The sequence below is a fragment of the Seriola dumerili genome, unplaced genomic scaffold (genome assembly GCF_002260705.1).
Source record: "Seriola dumerili isolate Sdu_G_001 unplaced genomic scaffold, Sdu_1.0 BDQW01003649.1, whole genome shotgun sequence".
NCBI lineage: Eukaryota > Metazoa > Chordata > Actinopteri > Carangiformes > Carangidae > Seriola > Seriola dumerili.
The window spans coordinates 249,540-274,853 of NW_019177904.1; the positions used below are offsets into that span (position 1 = coordinate 249,540).

Consider the following 25,314-nt stretch of genomic DNA (forward strand, 5'->3'; position numbering starts at 1 on the left):
CTGCTTTTTGATCAAAATATTTATGAGATAAACAAAAGTAGTTGCAAAAAGGAGAGAGAGGAGAGGAGAGGAGAGGAGTGAGAGGAGGAGAGGAGAGGAGCCAAGGACGTAAAGAGGCAACGACGCAAAAGGAGAGAGAGGAGAGGAGAGGAGAGGAGAGGAGGAGAGGAGTGAGAGGAGGAGAGGAGAGGAAGGAGGAGGAGAGGAGTGAGAGGAGGAGAGGAGAGGAGAGGAGGAGAGGAGAGAGGAGAGGAGAGGAGGAGAGGAGGGAGAGAAAGAGAGGAGTGAGAGGAGAGGAGAGGGAGGGAGAGGAGAGGAGGAGAGAGGAAAGAAAAGAGGAGGAGAGGAGGAGAGGAGGAGAGAGGAGAGAGGAGAGGGAGGAGGAGGAGAGGAAGAGGAGAGAGGAGAGGAGAGAAGAGGAGAGGAGAGGAGAGAGAGAGGAGAGGAGGAGAGGAGGAGGAGAGAGGAGAGGAGAGAGAGGAGAGAGAGGAGAGGAGAGGAGAGAGAGGAGAGGAGAGAGAGGAGAGGAGAGGAGAGGAGGAGAGGAGAGGAGTGAGAGGAGGAGAGAGAAGGAGGAAGGAGAGGAGAGGAGAGGAGGGAGAGGAGGAGAAAGAGAGGAGGAGAGGAGAGGAGAGGAAGGAGAGGAGAGAGAGGAGAGAGGAAAGGAGAGGAGGAGAGGAGAGAGAGGAGAGGAGAGAGAGAGAGGAGAGAGGAGAGCAGGAGAGAGGAGAGAGGAGAGGGAAGAGGAGAGGAGAGGAGAGAGAGGAGAGGAGGAGAGAGAGAGGAGGGAAGAGGAAGAGGAGAGAGGAGAGAGGAGAGGAGAGAGAGGAGAGAGGAGGAGAGGAGGAGGAGGGAGAGAGGAGGAGAGGAGAGGAGGGAGAGAGAGGAAGGAGAGGAGGAGAGGAGAGAGGAGAGAGGGGAGAGGAAGAGAGGAGAGGAGAGGAGAGGAGAGAGAGGAGAGGAGAGAGAGGAGAGGAGAGAGAGGAGAGGAGAGAGAGAGAGGAAGAGAGGAAGAGGGAGAGAGAGGAAGGAGAGAGAGAGAGGAGGAGAGGAGAGAGAGAGAGAGAGGAGAGGAAGAGGGAGAGAGAGGAGAGGAGGAGAGGAGGAGAGGAGAGGAGGAGAGGAGAGAGAGAGGAAGGAGAGGAGGAGAGGAGAGAGAGGAGAGAGGAGAGGAGGGAGGAGAGGAGAGAGGAGGAAGAGGAGAGGAGGAGAGGAGAGGAGAGGAGGAGAGGAGGAGAGGAGAGGAGGAGAGGAGGAGAGGAGGAGAGGAGAGGAGGAGAGGAGAGGGAGGAAGGAGAGGAGGAGAGGGAGGAGGAGAGGAGGAGAGGAGAGGAGGAGAAGAGAGGAAAGGAGAGGGAGGAGGGAGAGAGAAGGAGAGGAGAGGAGAGAGAGGAGGAGGGAGAGAGAGGAGAGGAGAGGGAAGAGAGGAGGAGAGGAAGGAGAGGAGGAAGGGAGGAGAGGAGAGAGGAGAGGAGAGGAGAGGAGAGGAAGAGGAGAGGAGAGGAGGAGAGGAGGAGAGGAAGAGGAAGGAGGAGGGAGGAGAGGAGAGAGAGGAAGGAAGGAGAGGAGAAGAGAGGAAAGGAAGAGGAGGAGAGGAGAGGAGGAGAGGAGAGAGAGGAGGAGAGGAGGGAGGAGAGGAGGAGAGGAGAGGAGAGAGAGGAGAGGAGGAGAGGAGAAGAAGAGGAAAGGAGAGGAGGAAGAGGAAGAGAGAGGAGAGGAGAGAGAGAGAGAGAGAGACGGAAGGGAAATAGAGGGGAGAGGAAGGAGAGGAGGAGAGGGAGAGGAGGAGAGGAGTGAGAGGAGATGAAGGGAGAGGAGAGGAAGGGAGGAGAGGAGAAGGAGTAGGAGGAGAGGTAGAGGAGAGGAGGAGAGGAGGAGAGGAGGAGAGGAGAGGAGGAGGAGAGGAGAGGAGCTCACCTTGACATCAGCCTTCTTGTTGAGGAGACTCTTGGCTGCTGCAGAGAGGCAGAACGACACACCCTCAGATGGAAGAGTACACATCATACACCTTCAGATGACCACGGCTCACACACATGCAGTGATGATGATGATGATGAAGATGCATGCAGCGGCTTAGGGGAAAAAAATTAAAATTAAAAAAACTTCACCTGCTCATCTAAGGAAATGACCAAGCAGACCAAAAACAGAGTGATAATGTTTATCTCTCCACATTTCCTCCCCTTAAGAGACGGGAAAAAAAGAATTCATCCCTCCCTCTAAAGAAAAAAATAAAACCCTCCCTCCCTCCCTCCCTCCGTCCGTCCTGTGAAAAGACATTAAAACCCCCCAACGAATAAACACACACATTAAAAAATCTCCATCCAACTGGCACCTCCTCACCCTGATCCATCGCCCAAAGCATTAGATAAGCAGAGGGCATGAGGAGGGGAAAAAAGTCTAACTGATTCTCCATATAATCCAAACACACTCTCACACACACACACACTCACACACACACAGGCACAGATCGAGGAGGGAGGGGGGTGAGCGTGGTGGTGGTGGGGGGGATTAGGAGTGAAAGCATGAGGGAAGTGGGATGGAGATGCAGGTGTGTGATAATGGGTTTGTTAATCTCAACAGCAGGCGGGATTAGAGGGAATCACTGCAGAGTTCACTGATGGACAGGAAGTGAACACAACACAACACTGTGGCGCAGCAGGACGAGAGGGTAAACAAACATCCAGAGGCCCCACAGTGTGTGTGTGTGTGTGTGTGTGTGTGTGTGTGTGTGTGTGTGTGTGTGTTTATATTATATTTTAAAAAGCATGTCTGACATGGAAACAACTGCACACACACAGTTTGTGTCCTAATTCCCTGCAGGGCAGAGAAACCCTAACCCATGACAACTGAACAGTAATACCCCCCCCCCGGCGGAGATGAGGCTGCTTACCTTGGCAAACGTTTGAGAAGCATTAGAGGATGGGGAGGAGGGAAAAAAAAAAAAAGATTTGGGAAGAGAGATTAAAACGAGCTGAGGGATGGAGGGAGTGTGTGATGCTGTGACTCTGTTTTTAATCACGTCTGCCACGAGTTCAGAGAGGAGACCATGTGGAGTCTGAAGAGAGAGAGAGAGAGAGAGAGAGAGAGAGAGAGGGAGGAGCAGAGGGGAGAGGTTCAGGTGACGAGTTTACCTTGTTCCACGATGCCAGCGGTGGTTCCTGCCACGGCGCTGACGGAGGCGGGGGCTGTAGTCTGCCGACCCACTGAAACACACAGAGGACGGAGCACTTTTTGTTTAAAGGATCAGACGGATGACAGAAAAAAACAAAACTACAAACTGGTTCAGTGTGGTGGATGTTAGAATAATGTCACACTGGGCTTTAAGTGTGCGAGCGGCGCCAGCAACGACCTCCAACACTGAAGAACCAGAAGCTGCAGTTCCTCTAATGGCCACTAGAGTCTGGCTCCAACAGTGAGTCAGTCCCCACAGACTCCCATGTTAAAATGTCCAACTTTACAGCAGAAATCAACATGTTTACAGCCTGGTACCAACTGTTTATAAACAAACAACTGTTTCTATAACTCACCTGTACATTTTGTTAAGGACTAAAGTTATGGAGAATTGAGGGCGTGGCCTCTTTGAGTGACAGGTGGGTGAGCGGATGTCACAGCTCCACACCTGCTCCACCTCTTTGACCATTTTTAGATTAGCCGGGAGTTAGGAGGCGGAGTCAGACACTTTTACTTCTGGTTATTTATTCTATCTCTATTTTACTTTTATTTGTTTATTTATTATTCACTTCCAAACATCCTTTAGCATTTTATTATTTTATCTTCAATATTCTGTCTTCATTTTTATTAGATTTTTAATATCCTACCTCTTATTTCTTACTCACTTTAATAAATCTCCTGTTTTAGCATTTTATTGTTTTATCTTTGTCTTTGCTCTCCAGTCTTCCGTGTATCCTCAGTTCCTGTTATTGTCTTATTTCTATTGTTTTTATTTATTACTTTTATTGTTGTGTGTGTGTGTGTGTGTGTGTGTGTGTGAGGAGGTTGTTTTATTATTTCTTTTATTCTGTAAAGTCCTTTTTGCTGCATCGTTTGTATGAAGACTGGTAAATAAATAAAGTCTGATTGATTAATTAATTGATTGATTGATTGATTGATTGATTGATTGACTGAGGAGGTGAAGAGGATCACCCTGACTGAAACCGACGGCCCTGTGGGAGGACGGGGGCTCGGAGAGGAGGGTCACCCAGCACCAGGACCTGGTCCAGGTCTGGTGCAGCCTCTGTGGAAGACGCTCACAGGTCTGGGAACAGCAGGAAGAGGAAGACAGCTGTTTGCAGGTTGGGGGAGGCGGCGGAAAGAGCCAGCTGATGGACAGTGAGTGACATCACTGCCGACCCACCAACTACAGGACGTCGAGGTTCAGGGTCGAAGCGTTGGAGGGAAACCTGAACGCCACCCGACGACATCGTGCCTGAAGGGTACGGGTTAGATCTAGACTATCTAGAAATGATCTGTGAACTGGGTTCTGTTTATTTTGAGTTTGCATGTTTTATGACTGACCAGGTGTTAGTCTGTTTCCGTGGCTCGGTCTATCACCAGTAACAGACTCGAACATGTCACAGAGTCTGAGACCGAGGCTGCGGAGGCACCAAACACCACATGAGATATCTCTGCTGTGTTTCCTGCTTTCTCTCACACTGCCGCCCATCAACAGGCTGTGTGTGTGTGTGTGTGTGTGTGTGTGTGTGTGTGAAGAGATGGCAGAAGACAGATGGGATGTCATCCTGTCCTCCCCTCCTCTCTCCGGCTCAGGGCGCTGACATGTTCCCTCTCTCTCTCTCTCTCGTCTTCTCAACAGGCAGAACTCACCAGAGAAGTTCCTGGAGACGAGCATGGTGGTCAAAATGGCGCCCTGCGGAGGGAGAGGAGAAGACACCACGTTCAACCTTTAACATTAACCTGATGGCAGTGTGACACGTCAGTCTGAATTAAACGGCGTCACAGAGCAGAGAGACTGGAGGGAATAGAAATGGAGGAAATAAAATCACTTTATTTCAGCGGGAAACGCTGAGAAAGAGACGATGTCTTCTCAGATCAGATCAGTCTGTAATAATTATTTCTCCCCTCGTGGTGTGACCGGAGCAGAACCCACATTAACAACCAGACCACCACACGGATATCTAGTTTTACAGACAGGAATTAAACGTCCCGTCACTCAGAGCGTCTGCAGTGTCAGATAATTGAAAACAGGCAGCAGATTTCGCTCCTGAACGACATTAAATGGTGAAATTGATGTGAAAATTTATCGGTGGATTCACTCCCGACCCGAGTCGGGGAAGAACTAGTTACACGTAACTGGATTATAGAATTAAATTACCAAATAAATGTAAGTTACTGAGAAAAATGGAATGAAATCAGCATCGTTACATAATCCACACCTGAAAAGAAGAGAGGATCTGAGCTGAATATAAATCATATGGATGGATTCATGTGAATAAATCAAGCAGATCAGAGGAAGATGCTGATCCTGTATCAGAGGTATAAAGACACTTTATCTCCGCCCCTTCACGCTCTTTCACACCTTGAGTTTCCTCCTGGCGTTGAACTTCTTCAGGCACTCGACCGTCTCCTGTCTGTGCATCATGGAGGCCACTGTCGAGCGTTGCTGCAGGGAGACACAGAGAGAGAGAGAGAGAGAGAGAGAGACGCTGAAAATAAAACCTGAGAGCAGCAGCTCTGACAGTGACGGGTTTATGTGGGCAGGAGCTGTCGGAGAGACGCTCGGCGCCGGGACACGCTGCTTCTGAGGATCTTTAGGGTGATGACATTTCTGGCAAAAAAGGACAGATCCAGGTTGTCTTCATAGTTTCCTGACAAACATCAGCCCTCCACACTCTCACTCTGCCTCATAATAACATATATATGATGCGACATGTGAAGCGGAGAGCGGTCGACCCTTTACTGAAGCTAAAGCAGCAACACTGTCGTTTCTGATGAGGAGAAATGAATTAATGAAGCAGAGAACTAAAGTGTTTTCTGTCGGGGCGCCACTGTTTTCAAATGAGACTCTGAGAACTGCAAACTCACTTCTATCATGAGGGTTTTACTGATTGATTATTATTAGTTTGTGTATTTCTATCTTTTATATCTGCCGTGTAAAGCACTTAGTAACGGCTCATCTTGAAAAGCTCTATCTCATTAAACTCTGTCATTATTATTTTAAAAGTAAAAGTAAATGTAGGAGTCATAATTAATAAAAACTATATTAAATCATGGATTATATTTTCCTTGATGGATTCCTGTGAGTTACAGTTCGTTGAGGTGGAGCTCGTTTTATATTGTAACAGTGCGTCTTATCTTATGAGCTGATCATATGTTTTGTATTAAATGTGTAAAGTACCTAAAGGTGTAAAAAGGATGCTGTAAATGTACCTTTATTATGTTTAAACTTTACATAATATACATAAAATATTCATAATATATACATATTGAGTATGTAAAAGTGTTTTGAGCATCATGTTCAGCACCACAGACAGACGGTGCTAAGAAGCTGTTAATATGTACATGCACGAGGAAACACGTAGAAATTTAAGACCCTTCAAAGAATCGACGTCTGCAGCTAATAAAACGTCAGAAACAGAAGGGCCGTTATAATATCCTGCAGCCTGAGATGATGTCACCTGACTCACAATCCAAAACCAATAGACTTCAGCTTATAACAGTAAATCTTAAGCTGCAAGAGGTGGAAGCTCGTCACATGTTAATATATATCTCTCTATATATATAGAGAGAGATATATATTAACCTTTTTATGCCTTTATGTGACAGGACAGTGAAGCCAAGAGTTGCTGCCCGGGGACTTGCTACCTGGAAACAGGATGTTAGATAAAGTTTGAAGCTACATGAATAAAGTTATTATTCATTATAAATGTCAGTAAAAAGTTTTTTTCCAATCAACCTTCAGATAAAGTCAAACGTCTTCACTGCAGGAATCAGAGAGTCTGATATCCTGGTACTTTAGCTGCTGATGAGCAGGCAGATGATTTGATCCCTGAGATAAGTTTCTCCTCTGTGGGACGAATCGTTCGAGATGAACTGACCCAGAATCAGCAGATATCAGAGGTCGCATGTTTGGAAACAGATGGGGCTGATATCTCGGCAGCTCTGGACAGATGTTCACAAACTTGCTTTTGGGGGATTCACTAAACGACAGTTTCAAACAGAGGGCATGAGATGCAGTTCCCTGTCCACAGTGACGGGGTTTATGTACTTACGCAGACCCATGGGTGCTTCAGCGCCTCCTGGGCAGTGATCCTCTTGGCCGGGTTGATCGTCAGCATCTGGTTGATCAGATTTTTAGCCTCTGGAGTCACAGTGTCCCACTCTGGGGAGGGAAACTAAAGCACACACACACACATGTACGTCCACGTTTATATCATATCTAATGTCTGATTTAAAGAGAGTGAGGGGGGGACTCACGTCATACGCTCCAGCTTTGATCTGCTGGTAGAGTTTGTGCTGGTCCTCGTCCCAGAAGGGAGGGTACCCAACCAGAAGGATGTACAGGATCACACCTACACACAAAAACACACAACCTCTGTGTGAGCGACGAGAAGGAGAGCGAGGAGGCGGCGGAGAGGAATAAAACACACAGAGAGCTCACCACATGCCCAGATGTCTACGGGTTTACCGTACGCCTCCTTCCTCAGCACCTCTGGGGACAAGTAGCCGGGAGTCCCTGCAAAGCCTGCGCGCACACACACACACACACACATTAAAAAACACAGTTCAGGGTGCAGTTCCTTGTAAATAAGTGTGTTTTTGTCACGGCGCTCTGCAGCATGCCGCTGAGGAGCTGGACACTCTGTGGTCACGGCTCTGTCCTCAGATCTGTCAGAGCGGCTCGAGTCTCTGACTTTAAATGTTTTGACGGATGAACCAGAAATCAGACTTTCACTGTGTGACATCGCTCTGATGTCGAGGAGACCAGCTGAGAGGTGAGTCCTCTCATGCAGCTGCTTCATGTCAGTAACAGCTGTCACAGTTAAACTCACATCACTGATCAACTTCACAGTCCTGAATGGAGACCACCAGTATCTGGAGTCCGGAGCTCATGAGATTATACATATATATCTATATATAATTCAGGAAGGACAACAGCACAATGAAACCTGAATCTAAATGACATAAGTACAAAAGGCAAAGAAAAAAAAAAGGGACAATGTTAGAAGATAAATTCCTTTGGAAAAAAAAAACAATAAATAAATAAAATAAAAAAGCACAAGAGACAAAAATACAAAGTTCAGTCAGAGGTGATGGAGAACAAATGTCTTAACTTTCAGTTCTAGGAGATGAAGAATTTTGCATTTAGAATAATGAAGTTAAACAGATACTCAAGAGCGCCATCATTTGGATTATCATGGTGACAAATAAAATCTTTAAGGTTATAAAGCTCATTGTCACGCTCGAGGCTGCGAGAGCTGCAGCGCTCCAATAACACTTTTAATGAAGTAGGATTTTATGACATGTGATGATGTAGTTTTACATCGTGGTGTTGATTAAAGGTCTGAGTGTTTCTTCTCTGACAGAGAGAAATATAAAATATAAAATGCAGGTTTTGACAGGAGCGTGACTCTCTGGTGTTTTCCGTGTCGTAACATGTTGTATCGTCCCTGTCAGCGACGGAACAAAATGATCATGAATCACGTCTGAAATACAAGAAATAAAAACACTAAAAGATGAAAAAGAGCTCAGTTTACGTCTGAGTGTTTCCTGTGTGAGGAATACTTTTAAAGGATGTGGAGTTACTTCAGACACAGACTCAGAGTCACTGAGTCCATTATGAAAATGTAGTTTAATGTACAGTCAGAGCTTTTAGCTCGCTGCGCTGCGTCTGTAATGGATCTTCATTCTGGCTGCGAGTCAAGGGAAGTGTATAGAAGCACATTTACTGCAATCAGGTTCAATCAGGTTGAGTTTCCTGAAAATCCTGCAGAGATGACTTTTAGTTTTGTTTTCTCTTCCTTGTGTTTCTCTGTGTGTGTGTGTGTGTGTGTGTGTGTGTGTGTGTGTGTGTGTGTGTGTGTGTCTCCTGACTCATCTCCACACCTGCTGCTAATCACCTGATCAAGAAAACAACAAAAAGCAGGAAATCATAATCTGTGGTTTGTTATGGAGAGAGCAACGAGGAGGGAAAGAGTTTTTAGAGGCCGCATAATTTTTTTTATTCTTTTTCCTGTTTCACTCAATTTTCAAAGTAAAACGTCCTTGTAACGGTTGAATTCTTCCAAAAGAGAAACATTATCTGCTGAGGGTAAACGGAGCTGAGCGGTTCGATGCGGTTCCTTGGTCGGCCATATTGAAAAACGTCTTAATTTACCCAGAATTCATTGTACCACAATCTGGCTTCTCCTCTAGAGTGAGTTCTCTAGTGTTCAGTAGCTGTTTGACTGCCACGCCATCTCACCCCCCCCCCCCCCCCCCCCCCCCCCCCCCCCCCCCCCCCCCCCCCCCCCCCCCCCCCCCCCCCCCCCCCCCCCCCCCCCCCCCCCCCCCCCCCCCCCCCCCCCCCCCCCCCCCCCCCCCCCCCCCCCCCCCCCCCCCCTACAAGACACATCAACAGCCCGACTCCTTTTCTTCCACATTAAACCACTTTAAACACTAACTAAACCAAAAACCATCACAAAGGCACCTGAGCACACAGGAGTCACTCTGTTCTCAGTTTAATACGTCTAATTAGACCTCAGCTGAGACAAAAGAGTTTAACACTGGAATAAAATAAAAAACCAAATGTGGAAACTGAAAAAAGATCAAGACGAGTGTCCTCAGTCAGATGAGATTAGAGGAAGAGGAGGTAAAAATGTCTTCTCGTTTGCCAGACACGAGGACACGCCGACAGAAAGGATGAAAGGACAGTATGGATGAACAGTCCTGTGGAAGCTTATTCTCCATCAGAGGCTTTGCAGCCGTCAGTGTGTCGGCTCTGCTGCACATCAGAGCTGACAGGCAACACAACCCTCCATGATGAAGAGGAGGAGGAGGAGGAGGATGGAGACAGACTGGCAGATGTTACTGTAGATTTACTTTAAAATAACATAAAGGATTTCTTTAGCTTCTCTCAGGGGTGGGGGGGGGGGGGGGGGCTGCTAAACTGTGATTAATTAAAAATGAATCTTTAATTACAGCTTTTAGAAAAACAAAAAAAAGTTAGAGGATGAATGACACGAGTTTTAAGATGTTTTTTTCTTTGAGGGAAAAATGGTTGGCTGAGATTCTGGAGGTTTAGATCAGAGTCAGATGATATCGTTACTGTGCTGCACTCTCTGTAGATCTGTCCAACGCTTCTGATTCACCTCATCACAATAAGTCTGAAATATATATAAACACACACATCCTCAGTGTTTTGACCTTTCACTCTGTGAAAACTGTAATTATCGAAAAGAGGAGCCACCTAACCTCCATGTTATCCAGACTGATCTGTCTGTACGGGTGTAATATTTAAAGCTCCCCCAGTGTAAAGGTCTGTGTCCATGTGTAGTGTGATTATAGATCAGCTCTAGCTTCTATATTAATACTGTGAAAGTATCAAAGCCTCAGTCCACAGAGAAATGCACACAGCCTGTATTCAGAAACTGAGCCTTAAAACCAGCCGTCAGGACTTCTGGAACTTTGTGATGTCACAACAAAGCAGTCACCAAGCCCCGCCCACCTGGACCCACCATCCAAACCTTGCAGGATTTGGTTTCTCTGAGTGTTTTTACCTGAAATCTGCTTTATTTTTATTGGATCACTCAGAAAACAGTCAGCCAATCAGAAGAGAGGCTCAGAGCCTCCTCTCTTCCGATTGGCTCACCGACCTGTTGTTACTAGAGCTAATATTAGCCAAGTTAGCTAGCTGACCTGACAACCAGTTTCTATGGTAAACCTGCAGACTGTATTTTCACAGGCGTAAGGGTTTAGCTATCACTTGAGAATATATAAAGCTCGGCTACCTAACTAACTAACTAACTAACTAACTAACTAACTAACTAACTAACTAACTAACTAACTAACTAACTAACTAACTAACTAGCATGGGTGCACGGTGTGAATGTGTGTGTTGTGTGTGTACATACCAAACCAGGCCTGCTGGTCTCCTTGAACCTCAATAGCCAGTCCGAAGTCGGCCAGCTTCACGGCTGCGTTCTTACACTTGCTGGCCAGCAGCAGGTTCTCCGGCTGCACAACAACACAAACACCAAACACACGTCAACGCGTCTCCACCTCCTGAACCTGTAATGATGTTAACTTCCTGCCCGTGCCAGAGTAAAGCAACAAGCAGAAAGAGGCTGGTTTTATTTTGTAGTAGTTGGTGGGAACAGTTTGTGTTTATGCAGGAGCAGGTTTAAAACTGATGAATGTGAGGCCACAGGTTTAAAGGCTCATTTTTAAGAGGAGTAAAACTGTGGTAAAGTTCTGGGCAGTAATTAACTGAACATTATTAATGGTGGCTTGTGCCACCCCTGAACACCCCTCTGGCCCCGCCCCTGCATTCAGGAGAAAACCTTACACTCCCTGACTCATGGTTTTATACTCATGGTTTTGAGTTTACAAGAAAAACAGAAAGTGTGACAAATCACTGAGATACAACCAGTTAAACCCAGATCAGAAGACTAAGAATAGCAACACACACACACACACACACACTCATACATATTCTAATACACACACGCTCAGAGGCTGACACAAACAGATGGGACTTAAAATATGTGTATAAGCCTTTTTCTTGCCATTTGTTTACTTGAGGAAGACCAAACACACAGCTTGTCATTTTGCAACGGTCGAGTGTTTCCTGCTCAGACGCTGATGATGTAACAGCGATCTGACAAACATCTACAGACCACAGCACATACACCAACAACAGCGCCGCGCTGTAAAGTGATTGATTTGTGCCTTTAGCCGTTAATGGTTCCGGCACAGTGACATGAAAACAGCTGCGTGTGGTGATTCCAGCTGCAGGATAGAGAGTCATCATGTCACCCTCTGCTGGCTGAGATAAAAACTCAGAGGGAGGAGACTTGACTAATGAGCAGCAGCTGGAACAGATTCACTGAGCGGCCTGTTGAACCCCAGTGAAGGTCTGCTACATCCTGCCAGACGAGACTCTGGGTTTAAAGGAATATTTGACAATGTGGGAAATACGCTTTTTTGCTTTGCAGTGAGGAGTCAGGTGAGAAGATCAATATCGATCTCACATCTGAATTCTAAATGCAGAAGCTAGTTAGCAGGCAATTAGCTTAGCTTTGCACAAAGACTTGGAATGGAGGTGTTGGTCTGTCGGTCGACCACTTTTTATTTTATTTTAAATTTTATTCCACTTCATTCAAATTTTTCCTCGTAATTTGCAATATACAGATTATTAATTCAATTAAGTCAATAAAATCATGGGTTTATTAACGTGGCTTTAACTTCATTTCTCCATTTTCTGTACCGTAGGCTATTGATCATCATTATTAATAACTTGTTTAATGATGGAACTAATTATTAAGTCCGTTATCGTTTAATCTGTTGATTCATTTCTTAACTAATTACTTAATCAGTCATCTGTAAAAAGTCCGAAAAACATTGAAACTCTCTTTTAAAGTTTCCAAATCTGAGGTGACGTTTTCAAATGTCTTGAATAGAAATAAGAAATTACAATCAATTATCAGAATAGCTGTCAATCAATTCTCTCTTGACTAATAGTTGCAACTTTAATCTCATTTATTTTGTCTATTCAAAAAAGTTGCAAACTTTTAAAACTTATATAGAACTAGATTTGCAGGCGACAACTAATTTCATTATTGATTAATCGTTTGGTCTGTAAAATATCAGAAAACAGTGAAAATGTCCTTCTTAAAATTCACTTTACCGTCAGCTACAATAAAGAAAAGCAGCAAATCCTTCAGAGAATTGTCCGTTTTTGTGCTTAAAAAATGACTCCAACATATAATTGATTATAAAAAATTGATGCCGATTAGTTTTCAGTCGATCAACGAATCGCTTCAGGCCAAAAAATGAGAAGTAAATTGCAGAATGAACTGAGGTTTTGTCAGGAACAGGTGTTCCTCCTTGTTACTGTGCTCAGGTTGTTTCAGTCACAGTCACCAGGACACGGACAGTGATGCCGCTGAGAGGTCGACGCACTGCACTGACTTTTATTGTCTTCACTTCTCAGCATCTTCTGTGAAGCACCTTGTAACTCTGCACTATAAAAATAAAGTTATTATCATTATTATTATTATCATCATCATAAAGTTTTCTGCAGCTGCACCGTGCTGCCTTCAGGGCCTCCGTACAAAGAGGAGAAAGTGGGAAGATTTATATTTAATTTGGGAATAAAATAATTAACATCAGGTACTATATATTTAATTTGAGCCCCTTTTTCCTAATGTTGTTTCTTTAATAAAAACCCATGTTTGCACACTAACTTATAACACAGAACATGACATTTTCCGCAGCACATTGAGGGTCAGATATCGATCCTCTAGATATTAGGCGTCACTCTAGTCCTCGCCTTCAGGGTACCAGATACTGGCCTGTAAGTTTTGGCCTCGTTTCATGAACATGTAATGAGAAAACAACATCTCATTTTTTGTCTTTTTTTTCTGTAGTAACTTAATAAACCTCCTCCAGGGAAATCATCACACCGCAGCCTCAGACCTTTCCCATCTGGCCTCCTCTGTGCGGGCAACCTTTAATACACTCCTGTAGGGTAAAGTAATTGTAGAGTTCCCACCAAAGTGTCTCAGTGCAATAATATGAGATGATCTGAGGCCGGTATGGAGAAGGAACATATATTATACATAATACAAACTTTTGCACAGATAAAATAAGAATCACAGAGTTGTTTTGCATCTTAGAAATTCATCACAAATATGTCCTTACAGAAAAATACTGTTTAGTCTTTATTAACAGTTTATAAACTGTTAATAAATGTTTATAACCGCTGTATAAAAAGTAAATTAATACCTGAATAATATATAATGACGACAACTACTTTCACTGCCTTTCCTGGTTGGAAATTGAAAGTACGCTGCACCTGTAACCACACCCACCAGTGATGTCACGGTGTACCGACACACCTTCACCTTACACTTCCACATCACTGCAGCGAGGTTATCAGTTGCTCTTTCAATTAAATATTATTGGAAAACATCACTCTATCTAAATGCATGCAGAAACAGTCCAACGTACACAAAAAGACACGCACACACATACACACAGTCATGCATGTGTGGATAGATCAGGCCCACGGACGTGCACACACATGCTGGCTTTAAATATACATCACTGCACTTACCGGCCGTCAGAAACTAGTACAACAGTCAGACAGACGAAATACAAGTGTACATCCCTCCCAACACACACACACACACACACACAGACACACAACCACACAGACACACACAGACATACACACACCCCTGCAGGTGACTCACCTTGAGGTCTCTGTGTACCACCCCCATCTGATGGCAGTGGAGCACGGCCTCCAGGATCTGCTGGATGCAATGACTGCATGCAAACAGCAGGGGGAGCAGGTTAGTCTGAACACGTCCATGCAGAGGAAGCCACCTCTCTCACACACACACACACACACACACACACACACACACACACACACACACACACACACACACACACACACACACACACACTGATCTTACATCAGTTGTGAAGACACTCATTGACATAATGCATTCCCTATCTCTTACTCAAACCTTAAACATCACAAATAAAAGCCGAACGCTGAGCTCCACCTTGACTCTGAGCTCCGCCCTAAACCAGGAGCTGGTTTCACAAAGACAGAGTTTGACTGTGTGAGTTAAAAAATGGTCAGACTTCAGAAAGACTGAGTCTAAATTCATCCGTTGTGCAAAGCAGTTTAGTTCTTGACTATCTTAAGCCGGACTGTGGTACAATGAATTCTGGGTAAATTAAACTTTTCAAAAAAATGGCCGCCTGAAGAACGCTCAGCTCTGTTTACCCTCAGCAGAAAATATTTGTCTTTTGGAAGAATTCAGCAGCTACAGGGACATTTTATTTTGGAAATTCAGCGAAGAGTGAAACAATAAAAATAAAAATCTGATTTTGGTCTAAAACTCTTTCCCTTCTCGTTGCTCTCTCCGTGACAATGTTAGCAAACCACAAATTATATGATCTATGTTTTCTTGTTTTTTGTTGTTGGGTGCTACTGGTCAGCGCAGGTGTCATTGATTACCATGTTACCATGGTAACATTGATCTTGGGCTTAATTTTTGCTCATAGATCAGTCTAATGCAATTAAGAAAACATTAGACACCTAACTCCCAGGCTAACCCAGGCCTAAAATGTTACCATGGTAACAATCAATGACACCTGCGCTGAGCAACAATAAAAACACAGGAAAACATGGCTCAGAATTTGTGGTTTGCTAACATTTTTATGGAGAGAGCAACGAGGAGGGAAAGAGTTTTTCATCGTTTCACTCTTCGCTGAATTTCCAAAGTAAAGCGTCTTTGAAAGTGTTGAATTCTTCCAAAAACCAAACGAAGCGGTTTGATGCGGTTCCTCGGTCGGCCATTTTTTATATCGAAAAAAGTCTGAATTTACCCAGAATTCATTGAACCACAGTCTGCCTTAACTAAACCGTTTTATGCGACAGATGAATTTAGATTCAGTCGATCTGAAATCTATTTGTTATATCCAAGACACAGTCAAAGTCTGTCTTTGTGAAACCGGCTCCTGGTCTGACAAACATTAGACTAAATAATGAGCCAAATTAAGAGTGGACCGACACTACACACCAGTCTGAAGTCTCTTTGTAAAACTGACCCCAGGTCTTAATCCTCAAACAGCCCTTTAAGGTGTGACGACCGGCCAACATGTCCTCAACGATGGTTTCAAAATAAAATGTGTCCACACACACACTACCACACACACACACACACACGTTTATTCGATGTAGCAATGATCTCTCGCTGCACACTCGCTCACTCACTCACACTTACAAGGAAAGGTGTGAAGAGTGAACCTGTCTGTGAACTATCGAGGGAGAAGGTGCACAGTTTTCTATTTTCAAGAAAAAAATGAGTCAGGCCGTGTAGGAGTGAGCTGCAGCTCCACGTGGGAGACTCTGTGTCTAACCTGCACATTTCCCTGTGTAATTTATTCAGCAACGCCTTGACGCCTTTGACGGGAAAAGATTTAGCAGGTTTCCAAGCATCTGAAGTAGACACTGCTCTGCTGTTACTCTACTGAACTCTACTCTCTTTCACTTTCTCTCTCGTGCGTGCTTACTCACTCACTCGCTCAAGTGCTTACTCACTCACTCGCTCACTCTCTCACTCGCTCACTCTCTCACTCGCTCATGTCTGCTAAGGACCCCCAGGAAATCGCCATTCTAGTTCAGACCATCTAAAATAGTCCAACAAGAGTCCCAAAAGCAAAACCTGAAGACAGGCAGACACGCACAGAAAGAGACAGACGGACGGACGGACGGACAGCAGGCACAGGCAAGTTGTTTTGTTTTTTTTTAAATCACAGGCAAAATGTTAAATAAAAGATAAATAAAAACACAGGCATGTAAACAACAACCCTTGTACAGAAGGTGCAGGACAGTGCAACACAATGAGAGACACACACACACCTTGAGGTCCCTGTGCACTATTTCATGTTGGTGGGTGTAAGACACACTGTCTAGAATCTGATGTATACAGTGACTGTGGAGACAAAACGACAGGGTGAGGAGCAGATAAAGGAGGGAACACGTCAGAGAAGAAGATCACACGCTCAGTTCACCAAAATAAAAAAAAAGAACATATTTCCTGACTTATGTCTAACCTGACATGTAGATAGTGTTGCTTTCATTTTCCAGGTTTGTTCCACCTGAACTCAATGGTGGTGAATGAAGTTATATTTGTGGAGCTGACAGCATTAAATAAAAAGAAAGATGCCGAGCGTCCGGGGAGCAGAGATTCCTCCCTGTGTCTGCGTGGGTTTTTCAAAGACATGACAGGTTGGAGTTTATTGGCGACTCTAAATGACTCGTAGGTGTGAATGGTTGTTTGTCGGCCCTGTAATGGACTGCTGACCTGTCAAGGCTGTCATCTCCCTCACCTAATGTCAGCTGGGATTGGCTCCAGCCACCCCCACGGCCCCTAAAAGGATTAGCAGTATGGCTAATAGGAAGGACTGTGCAAAAGTTGTTTTATTTATCAATTAACTTCATCCAAAGTAAAGAGAAGAAAAGGACTAAATCAAACTAAACCCCCTCTGCCTTTAAAACAGCACCAGCTCTCCTCGGTTCTTCGGGTACTGGTTCCAGCATCTTGGAGAACCCGCCCTGTGATCCCAGACTGACTCCATGATGCTGAGATCAGGACCCAGATCTGAACTTACTTCTCTGGCTGTTATGTTTGGACTTGTTGTCCTGCTGCAGAAAGGATTTCAGACGTTTTCCTGACGGGACTGTGTCATGGAAAAGAATCTAAACATTGGAAGGGCCTAAAACTTTTGCAAAGTTCATCCATCCATCTTCTTTTTTTCCCCCTTATTTGAGGTCGGGGAGCAAAGCAAAGCAGTGCAGACGTCCCTCTCCCCCAGCAATGGCAACAGTCTTTGGTTTCATGCATTTAGGTTTGTAAATATCCGTTTCTCAGATTTCTGCCTCCGTCCTGATACAGTGGAGGTGAGTGGGATTTTGTTATTGGGGCTCACAGCATTGAAAAATGACAAAAGAGTCAAGAAATTCAAATCATTCTGAAGTGGGTGTGAATCTGAATTATAGTTTCGAAAAGTTAGAGAAATTATTAGACGCATCGCTCCTGGATCAGACGTCGGAGAGGTGTGTGTGTGTGTGTGTGTGTGTGTGTGTGTGTGTGTGGTTGTTGGGTGTTTTGGGTGGGTTGGGGGGGGGGGGACAACACACCAGCAGCATCTTGGTGAGCGTCTTTCCAGGCAGATTTGTATCATCTCATCAGAATACATCACAGTCCTATTTCCCTACATCGCCTCCTGGCACTGTAGTGTTTTGTGCTAAATGCTAATGTCAGCATGGAAAACCCCTTCAGAAACCGATATTTACAAACCTAAATGCATGAAACCAAAGACTGTTGCCATTGCTGGACACAGATAAGCGAGAAAATATGTTTTTGTGTAATCTGGGTGAACCCTCAGTTTAACAGGGTGGAGAGAGGAGGGAAGGATCAAGCGATTCTGTGTGCAGATGGAGTACAGAGAAGGAAACTGTCAGCGAGATACTGTTGGACAGTAGTCAAGCCATGCTACACCCACACACACACATACATATAGAGACACACACACACACAATTTAATACAGAGAATAATGGAGAGTGAAGGCAGAGGCGAGGGGTTTAAGAACACAGAGGAAAAACAGGGAATCTCCATACATTGAGATCATCATCAAGGCTCTTATGTGCCATCATTCTGGTTGCATAACAAGTGCCCTACATTTTAACTGGAGATTCAGTGTGGTGTGAATTCAGGTGTGAAAACAAACAGACCTGGTGATGGTTATGTAGTGCGAGTGTAGCAAATTCTGCCTCATTGAAATACACCAAACATCATTTTTGTTGCCTTTCTTTTAAACCTGTTAACAGAAACCACCATTTTTGTGCACAAGTCTGAAAATAATGAACCTAAAATCAAAACATTTCTGCTCTTCAACCATTCAATTACAGTCCTAACCTTGGCTTCCTCTGAAAGCTAATCCTTTCTATATTTTATATAATCAAAAAGTCAAGTCAACAGCTGCTGCAGTGCAGCCAGGAGGCTTTCACATAGTGTTGAATTTGTCAAGATTGTGCGAAGACCGAGACCAAAACACACCTAAAGTAGTGCTGCCAAGGCCAAGGCATCCCACAAGCTTTTTAAAGGTTAACCTCAACTCTGCATTTATTCTCCTAAATAAATAGTTCGGTCGTTCTCAGAGCAGCATTTTACAGCACTGATTACAGAAAGGTTCATTACAGTGTTGATCCTGAACACTGTAGCTCTGCAGTGACCACATTAATAAAGAGCTGTGGTATGTTAAGTGGTATCATCTGCATAAAAACATACATTACAATGTGGAATCATAGATATTATTTATGTAAATGGCAAATAAAAGAGGACCAAGCATAAACCCTTGTGGGACACCTTTACAAATCTTAAGAGCACCATATAACCACTACAAACTTCCACTTGAGTAGTATTAAATATTCAGCGTTCATGTCGCCCTAAAAAAGGACGATAGGATGGTGAGTAAGCAGTATTAGCTTTAATGTAGGACAGCTCTCCCGTTACTGTGTTTATAGGTTTAATCAATAGGTATTATATTCAGACATGTCTGACAAACTTTGAAGCTTTGCCTATATACATGGCATCATTATCACTTTTTGTGCACCAGCAGCATCAGTAGAAGTAGCAATTTCATAGATGAGAGACATCAGGCATCTGAAATAAACCCTAAAATATAACCCTCGCCCTCAGCGATAGCAGTTAGCTATTACATTTAGCCACTTGTAAGCAGCAAACAAAAACCTGCCTTATGGCCTCTGCATTTTTCATGTTATTAAATTCTGTACTTGAATAAATCTGCATATTTTTCATGAAGGTTGAAGCCTGTCAGAACAAACTGAAACAAGCACCATAAAGATATGACTTGTAAACTACTAAACACACTAAATATGGCATTTTTCAAATATAGGATCAACACTTTCACACCTACTACTGCTGCTTTTACCAACATCTAATATATCTAAATGTCATGTTTTCATTAATTATTATATGCTGGACTTTTTCACTTCACAAAGATGATTTTCATCATATGCTTGACGACTGGGAAACAGCCAATACTTCAGTTTCTCTGTGTTGAAAGCATACTGTGTGGAAAAGGTCATTTATAGCCTGGAATATGGCAACAAGTGGAGTTATAAAAAAAAGGCCAGAGATGAGACCAGGAGTGAGAGATGAAAAAAAATATTTCAAATCAGCTGGAAAAAAATCAACAGTTTTTCCTCTTTTTTCTGCGTTTCTCATTCTACCTCTTTTATTCCTCCTCTCAGTGTTTCTGTCCCCTTCTTTTCTTCTCTCTCTCGCCTCCACAAACCGCCTCCACAGTCAAATTGATTTAAGTCTACCTCCTGAGGGGGTTACGACGTGGGCGTGTGTGCAAGTCTGTGCATGTGTACGTTTCCATCTGTCTGTAAAATTTCGGACTCTGGGGAAAACTCCTCGACCTCGATTTGCAATTCAGTTCACAGAAAAACAGTGTAGAGGTATTATCCATCACATCTAGAGCCTCTAACGCCAAAAAAACAGTGTCAAAATTGCCTCTGTGTGTGTGTGTGTGTGTGTGTGTGTGTGTGTGTGTGTGTGTGCTAATGAGAGGAGTCCAACTCTCTGAGCTGCTGGAGGACTGCAGAGGACTGACACATGGAGGGGATGAAGAAGACAAGAGAGATGAGATTCATGGGTGTTTACCTGGCATCTGCTTCACTGTAGTACTCTCTCGCCACAATATCCTCAAACAGCTCCCCTCCTGTCACCCTGGGAAACGTAAAGATGGAGGTTAAAACGCAGAATTATGTACACACACACACACACACACACACACACACACACACACACACAGAGAGAGAGAGAGAGAGAGAGAGAGAGAGAGAGACAGGAGGGGGATGTCCTCATTAGGGGGAAACCCCGGCTGCAGGATTCACTCCAACTGCGTTGCCATGGAGACTGGCTCCAGTGCGGGGGAGTGTGGATGTATCTGTGTGTGTGTGTGTGTGTGTGTGTGTGTGTGTGTGTGTGTGTGTGTGTACTAAAGTGGGAGCTGCAAGGGGGGAGGGGGGAGGGAGGAGGTGGAGGCGGTGGGGTTGGACTGTTATGTAATGGGGGGAACTGCCTTGGAAGCGAGGAGGGGATGAAGAAGAAGAGAGGGAACAGAAAGAGAATGTGGATAAAAAAAAGAAAGAAAGTAAGGGAGCTCAAGAGGAGACAGATTGAAGGAAGGGAGTGGAAAATGAAGCACCAGGGGAGTAGGAGGAGGAGGAGGAGGGAGCGCAGCACAGCATGGCATAGAAAGAGAAGAAGTGAGAGGGAAAGAGGAGGAGGAGGAGGATGAAGGAAGGAGGGAAGGGGGGAAGAGGGAGGAGAAGACGAAGCAACTCACAGGTCAAAGATTAGATAGTGGAAACCTTCCTCTGAGATACTGTCATGGAGACGAACTGGAGGGAGGTGAAGAGAGAGGGAGAAACAGAGAGAGAGAGAGAGAGAGAGAGAGAGAGAGAGAGAGAGAGGTCTTTCATCTTCATAGTATTTACTATAATACACATTATTATTTTGGTCTTAAAGGACCAGGCCGGTGATATTTTTCTTGTTTTCAATAAATCTCATGAAGCCAAAACATAAAAGCAAAATGGTGACGTTTGTAATTTCACTGAACTGTAGCTGCACAACTTTGACACATCAGTGAGCCACTCTGTGTAACCGGGTGACCTTCATCACCATGAACACACACTGTACTTTATTTTTCCCACACACACACACACATTGTCCTCCTGCCCTAAATACTCCCTATAAGGCACCAAATGTGGATCAATCCACCGCTGAAAATAGACCCCCAGCAAATGCATTATTTCCTCCTGTTTGTTTGATAAAACTACAGTGACTGGCTAATTTAGGAGCTTGGGGCCAGCTGCACAAAACACCTTAAGTTTTCAACTTTAGTAAGGGCACTTAAGGGTTAATTTCTTTAAGTTACTTAAGGGTGTTGCACAGAATCTCTTAAGATTCTTTTAAAGAGGCAAAGACATCATTAAGGGTGCATCCCGGTCGCTGCACACTTCCTGGGATATATTTATTTTCTTCATTCTGCCCCCGTAGATTCATTTTTCACAGTTTTTATTTAAATTTAAGTTAAATAAAGCACAGAACAAAAAAAAACACTTGGAGATTTTTAAAAAAGGAATCATGGAATCACTTTGTGCAACTACATTTTTGACACTTTTACCTTATAAAGTTTTTCATGGGACATTAAACTTCTCAAACTGCAATAAAAACAAGTTTTCTGAAACTCTTGATGTTCACACTGAGAAATGTTAAAGTCTGACTGTGTTTTTGAACCTTCTCCATGTCTTTAGCACCAGTTCATACACATTTTTAAAAATTCAGACCAACACATTTGGTATTTTTGGAGATTTTTGGATCTCTGCTAGAATTTAAAATAAAGTTCTGTGCATTTGGAAAATGTTTTTGAGATTGTATTGATTGTACAGGGATTAAACAACAACAAACGTCGGTCATGATGTATTAATGATGATGGCGCACGAGAAGACCGTCTTTGGGAACCAGAGCACATTTGAAAAAGGAGACTCACCGATGTTGGGGTGCTTCAGTAGTCTGCAGATGCGAGCTTCTCTCTCCAGCTTCTGGTGGTCTACAAGACGCAGTCGGTCACACCAGGGTTTAAAACAACAGCAAACAAATGAAAGATGAAGAAGCAGTTTGGGCTGATGTGGACTTTACAACAGAGAAATCAGGAAATCAAATGTGTCATCATGAAAACCACATTACAGTTTGTAAAGACTGAAGTTCTGACTGTTTTCAAGGTGATTGACGAGGAGTTATGAGACACACACACCGATGAGAACGGCCTGAGGGCTACACTTGTCCCAGATGCCTATTTAACCCCCCAATCCTGAGAGAGGGGGAGGGGAGAGGAGAGGAGAGGAGAGGAGAGGAGAGGAGAGGAGAGAAAGGGAAACAAGGGAGGAGAGGGAACAAGGAGTAGAAAGAAGAAGGAAGCAAGGAAGGGGGCAAGAGGAGCAGAAACAAGGAGAGGAAACAAGAGGAGGGGAGGAAATGAGATGAGAGGACATTAGAGGACAGGAAAATGGAGAAGAAGAAGCAAGTGGAGGAGAGAGGAGACAGGAGAGGAGAGGAAACGAGAGTAGAGGAGAGAAGGAGAAACAAGAGGAGAAGAAAGGAAACGAGAAGAGGACACAAATTGAAAAGAGAAGAAAGGAGGACAGATATGAGAGAAGGAGATGAAACAGGAGTGGACAGAAGAAGGAGACAAGGAGAGGAGACAAGAGGACGGGAGAGGAGAGGAATAGGAAACAAGAGAGGGAGGGAGATCCAGTTGAGTGGACGGTCTGTCCTGATGAGGAGTGTGTTGTATCTGCTTCTTCTCTGACTGACAGCAGCACAGCGTCCTGCAGCTCAGACACACACTCCTCTGTCCGTCAAGTAAAGAACAAAGATGGCTGACTGATCGTTCCTCAAAAACCACACTGCAGGAAGCGGCCGGCCCGGACACTCCAACAAACAAGCTCATGTCTTGTTTTAAAAAAGATGGTGCAACCACAGCCCCACCCATGAATGATCTCATTCCTTTGCAGTAATTACACCATTGTTGCTATTTTTAGATGATTTCTGAGGTGTTTCTACAGTTTTTGATGATTGTATCGAGAGAAGACGATGCTGCTTCATCTCAGTTCCACTTACAATGACATAATATCTACAAATAGCACTTTCAAAGGGACACTGTTTCCATGTTGTGTAGCAGAGTGTGAAAACTGAGCACAAACTCATCATTTTATCCCATTCTTCTTATAATTTGTTCAGGAAAATGTAAATTTCAGAGAGCATCAGTCGCCCCAGACGCTTGGATCCTTCCTCTCGCCGTTGGATTCGACAGCTCTTCTGAGTGAAACCATCATCTGCCTCTCTCCGAGGAACAGACGTGAAGGCTTCACACGCTGGAACCAAAACAAGCGCTAAAATATGCTAATGTAAGCTTTCAGATCTGGGACGTACACACATGCACATAATGATGAAAGCTCCCTCGGCTTCTGCGTATGACTGAAAACACACAACCATACAGCCACAGTGCAGGGTTAAGCTGTCGACGTATTTCTCTCACCTCTGGCCGAGAGTTTTTTGGTGTTGATGATTTTGGCGGCGTACTCTTGGCCTGTGCAGAGTTTGACACAGCGGCGCACCACTGAAAAGGCCCCCCTGGGAAACAAAGACAGGAGACAGGAGGAGGAGACGGGTCAGCTGCCATATGAGCTTTGTCAGCATCAAAACGGACGCCTCAGCTATCACACTGACCTCATGTTTGTCCTGGAGCCCTCTCTGCTTCAAACCAGCCTGACCTGCATGCCTGATATACTGTACATGAATCTGGAGCTGTGTCATAGTCTCTTTCCCTTCCCTTGAATAACTTCAAAATTACAGTTATTTTTGTTAATAATCGATCGATTGAAAAGTGTTAAACGCCTCTTTATTCAAGTTAACATATTATAATTTCTTGTTTTGTCTGAGCAATATTCAAAAACCCAAAGATCTTGAGTTTATTATCATATAAAACTACAAAACTAACAAACATTCACATTTTGAGAAACTGGTTCCACTGAATTTTTGGCTTTTTTGCTTGAAAAATTAGTTGAATGATGACTCATTTATCAAAAATGCCAATTAATTTTCTGTCAATCAACTAATCAATGAATCATTTCAGCTTCAGAGCACTGGTTGGTTTCTGTCTGTCTGGTAAAACTATCTGAAGGGGGAAAAGACTTCAACACAAGACTGGGTTGCCGACAGAAGTAAACAAGCTAACAAGATATAAATCTGCGTATCACACTGAAAGGTTTAAGCATTTTTGCCAAGAAATGACACACAGTACAAAAGGTACCATTAGAAACCAGCAGGGATGATGAGGCCAAGAATAATGTACCCTGTGCAATGTGAAATAAATGTTAATTTATGAAAAATTATTTCCCATTGTGTTATTATTTCCTGGCATATTACTAATGATGTAACAAATTAATCACTAAACACAACCTGAACCTCGATAAGCTGCAGAACATGGATGGATGGATGGATGGATGGATGGATGGATGGATGGATGGATGGATGGATAGATTCATTTAGCACAAGCTAATTTAATTTACTTTAAGGTCAGAGATCCAGAACAATAGTACAGTGGATTTTCCAGCCAGGTTTTACTACAGTCAGCTATTTCCTATGGCAGGATAGAAAGGATATTTATGACCTTTGTAAATCAAATTTAGGACTTTTTAATACCTTTTAAGGCCTTTTTCAAGAAAACATAAATCAGTGCTTTTCAAGACCTCCAGATACCCTCTGAATTAATCAGCTATTTTTCAACTGGTGATTTATCCATCCATTTTCAGCTGCTTATCCAGGTACAAGTCACATTAACTAATTAATTGTATTATTAGGAATTACTATTATATATAGCTGGGAAGTATGCTATATCTGAAAATGTCCAAAATACAAACAAGAAAACAACAAACCGAAGTGTCAGCAGACTGTTAGCACCACGGCTGCGCC

At 43.9% G+C, this 25,314-nt stretch overlaps 1 protein-coding gene across 2 annotated transcripts in view; it reads right to left on the reverse strand.

Annotated features, from left to right (window-relative positions):
• camk2b (calcium/calmodulin dependent protein kinase II beta) overlaps positions 1–25,314 on the reverse strand; it is a 48,873-nt gene that overhangs the window by 19,432 nt on the left and 4,127 nt on the right. For both annotated transcript variants that reach the window (XM_022769569.1, XM_022769568.1), the window contains exons 2-14: positions 23,879–23,973; positions 22,331–22,390; positions 21,125–21,179; positions 20,437–20,502; positions 14,415–14,487; positions 11,070–11,172; positions 7,619–7,702; positions 7,435–7,529; positions 7,230–7,352; positions 5,537–5,620; positions 4,825–4,867; positions 3,132–3,203; positions 1,918–1,952 (exon numbers count right to left, since the gene is read on the reverse strand). In XM_022769569.1, coding sequence (XP_022625290.1) covers positions 1,918–1,952; positions 3,132–3,203; positions 4,825–4,867; positions 5,537–5,620; positions 7,230–7,352; positions 7,435–7,529; positions 7,619–7,702; positions 11,070–11,172; positions 14,415–14,487; positions 20,437–20,502; positions 21,125–21,179; positions 22,331–22,390; positions 23,879–23,973 — 988 coding nt within the window. The remainder of the gene's footprint in view (positions 1–1,917; positions 1,953–3,131; positions 3,204–4,824; positions 4,868–5,536; positions 5,621–7,229; positions 7,353–7,434; positions 7,530–7,618; positions 7,703–11,069; positions 11,173–14,414; positions 14,488–20,436; positions 20,503–21,124; positions 21,180–22,330; positions 22,391–23,878; positions 23,974–25,314) is intronic.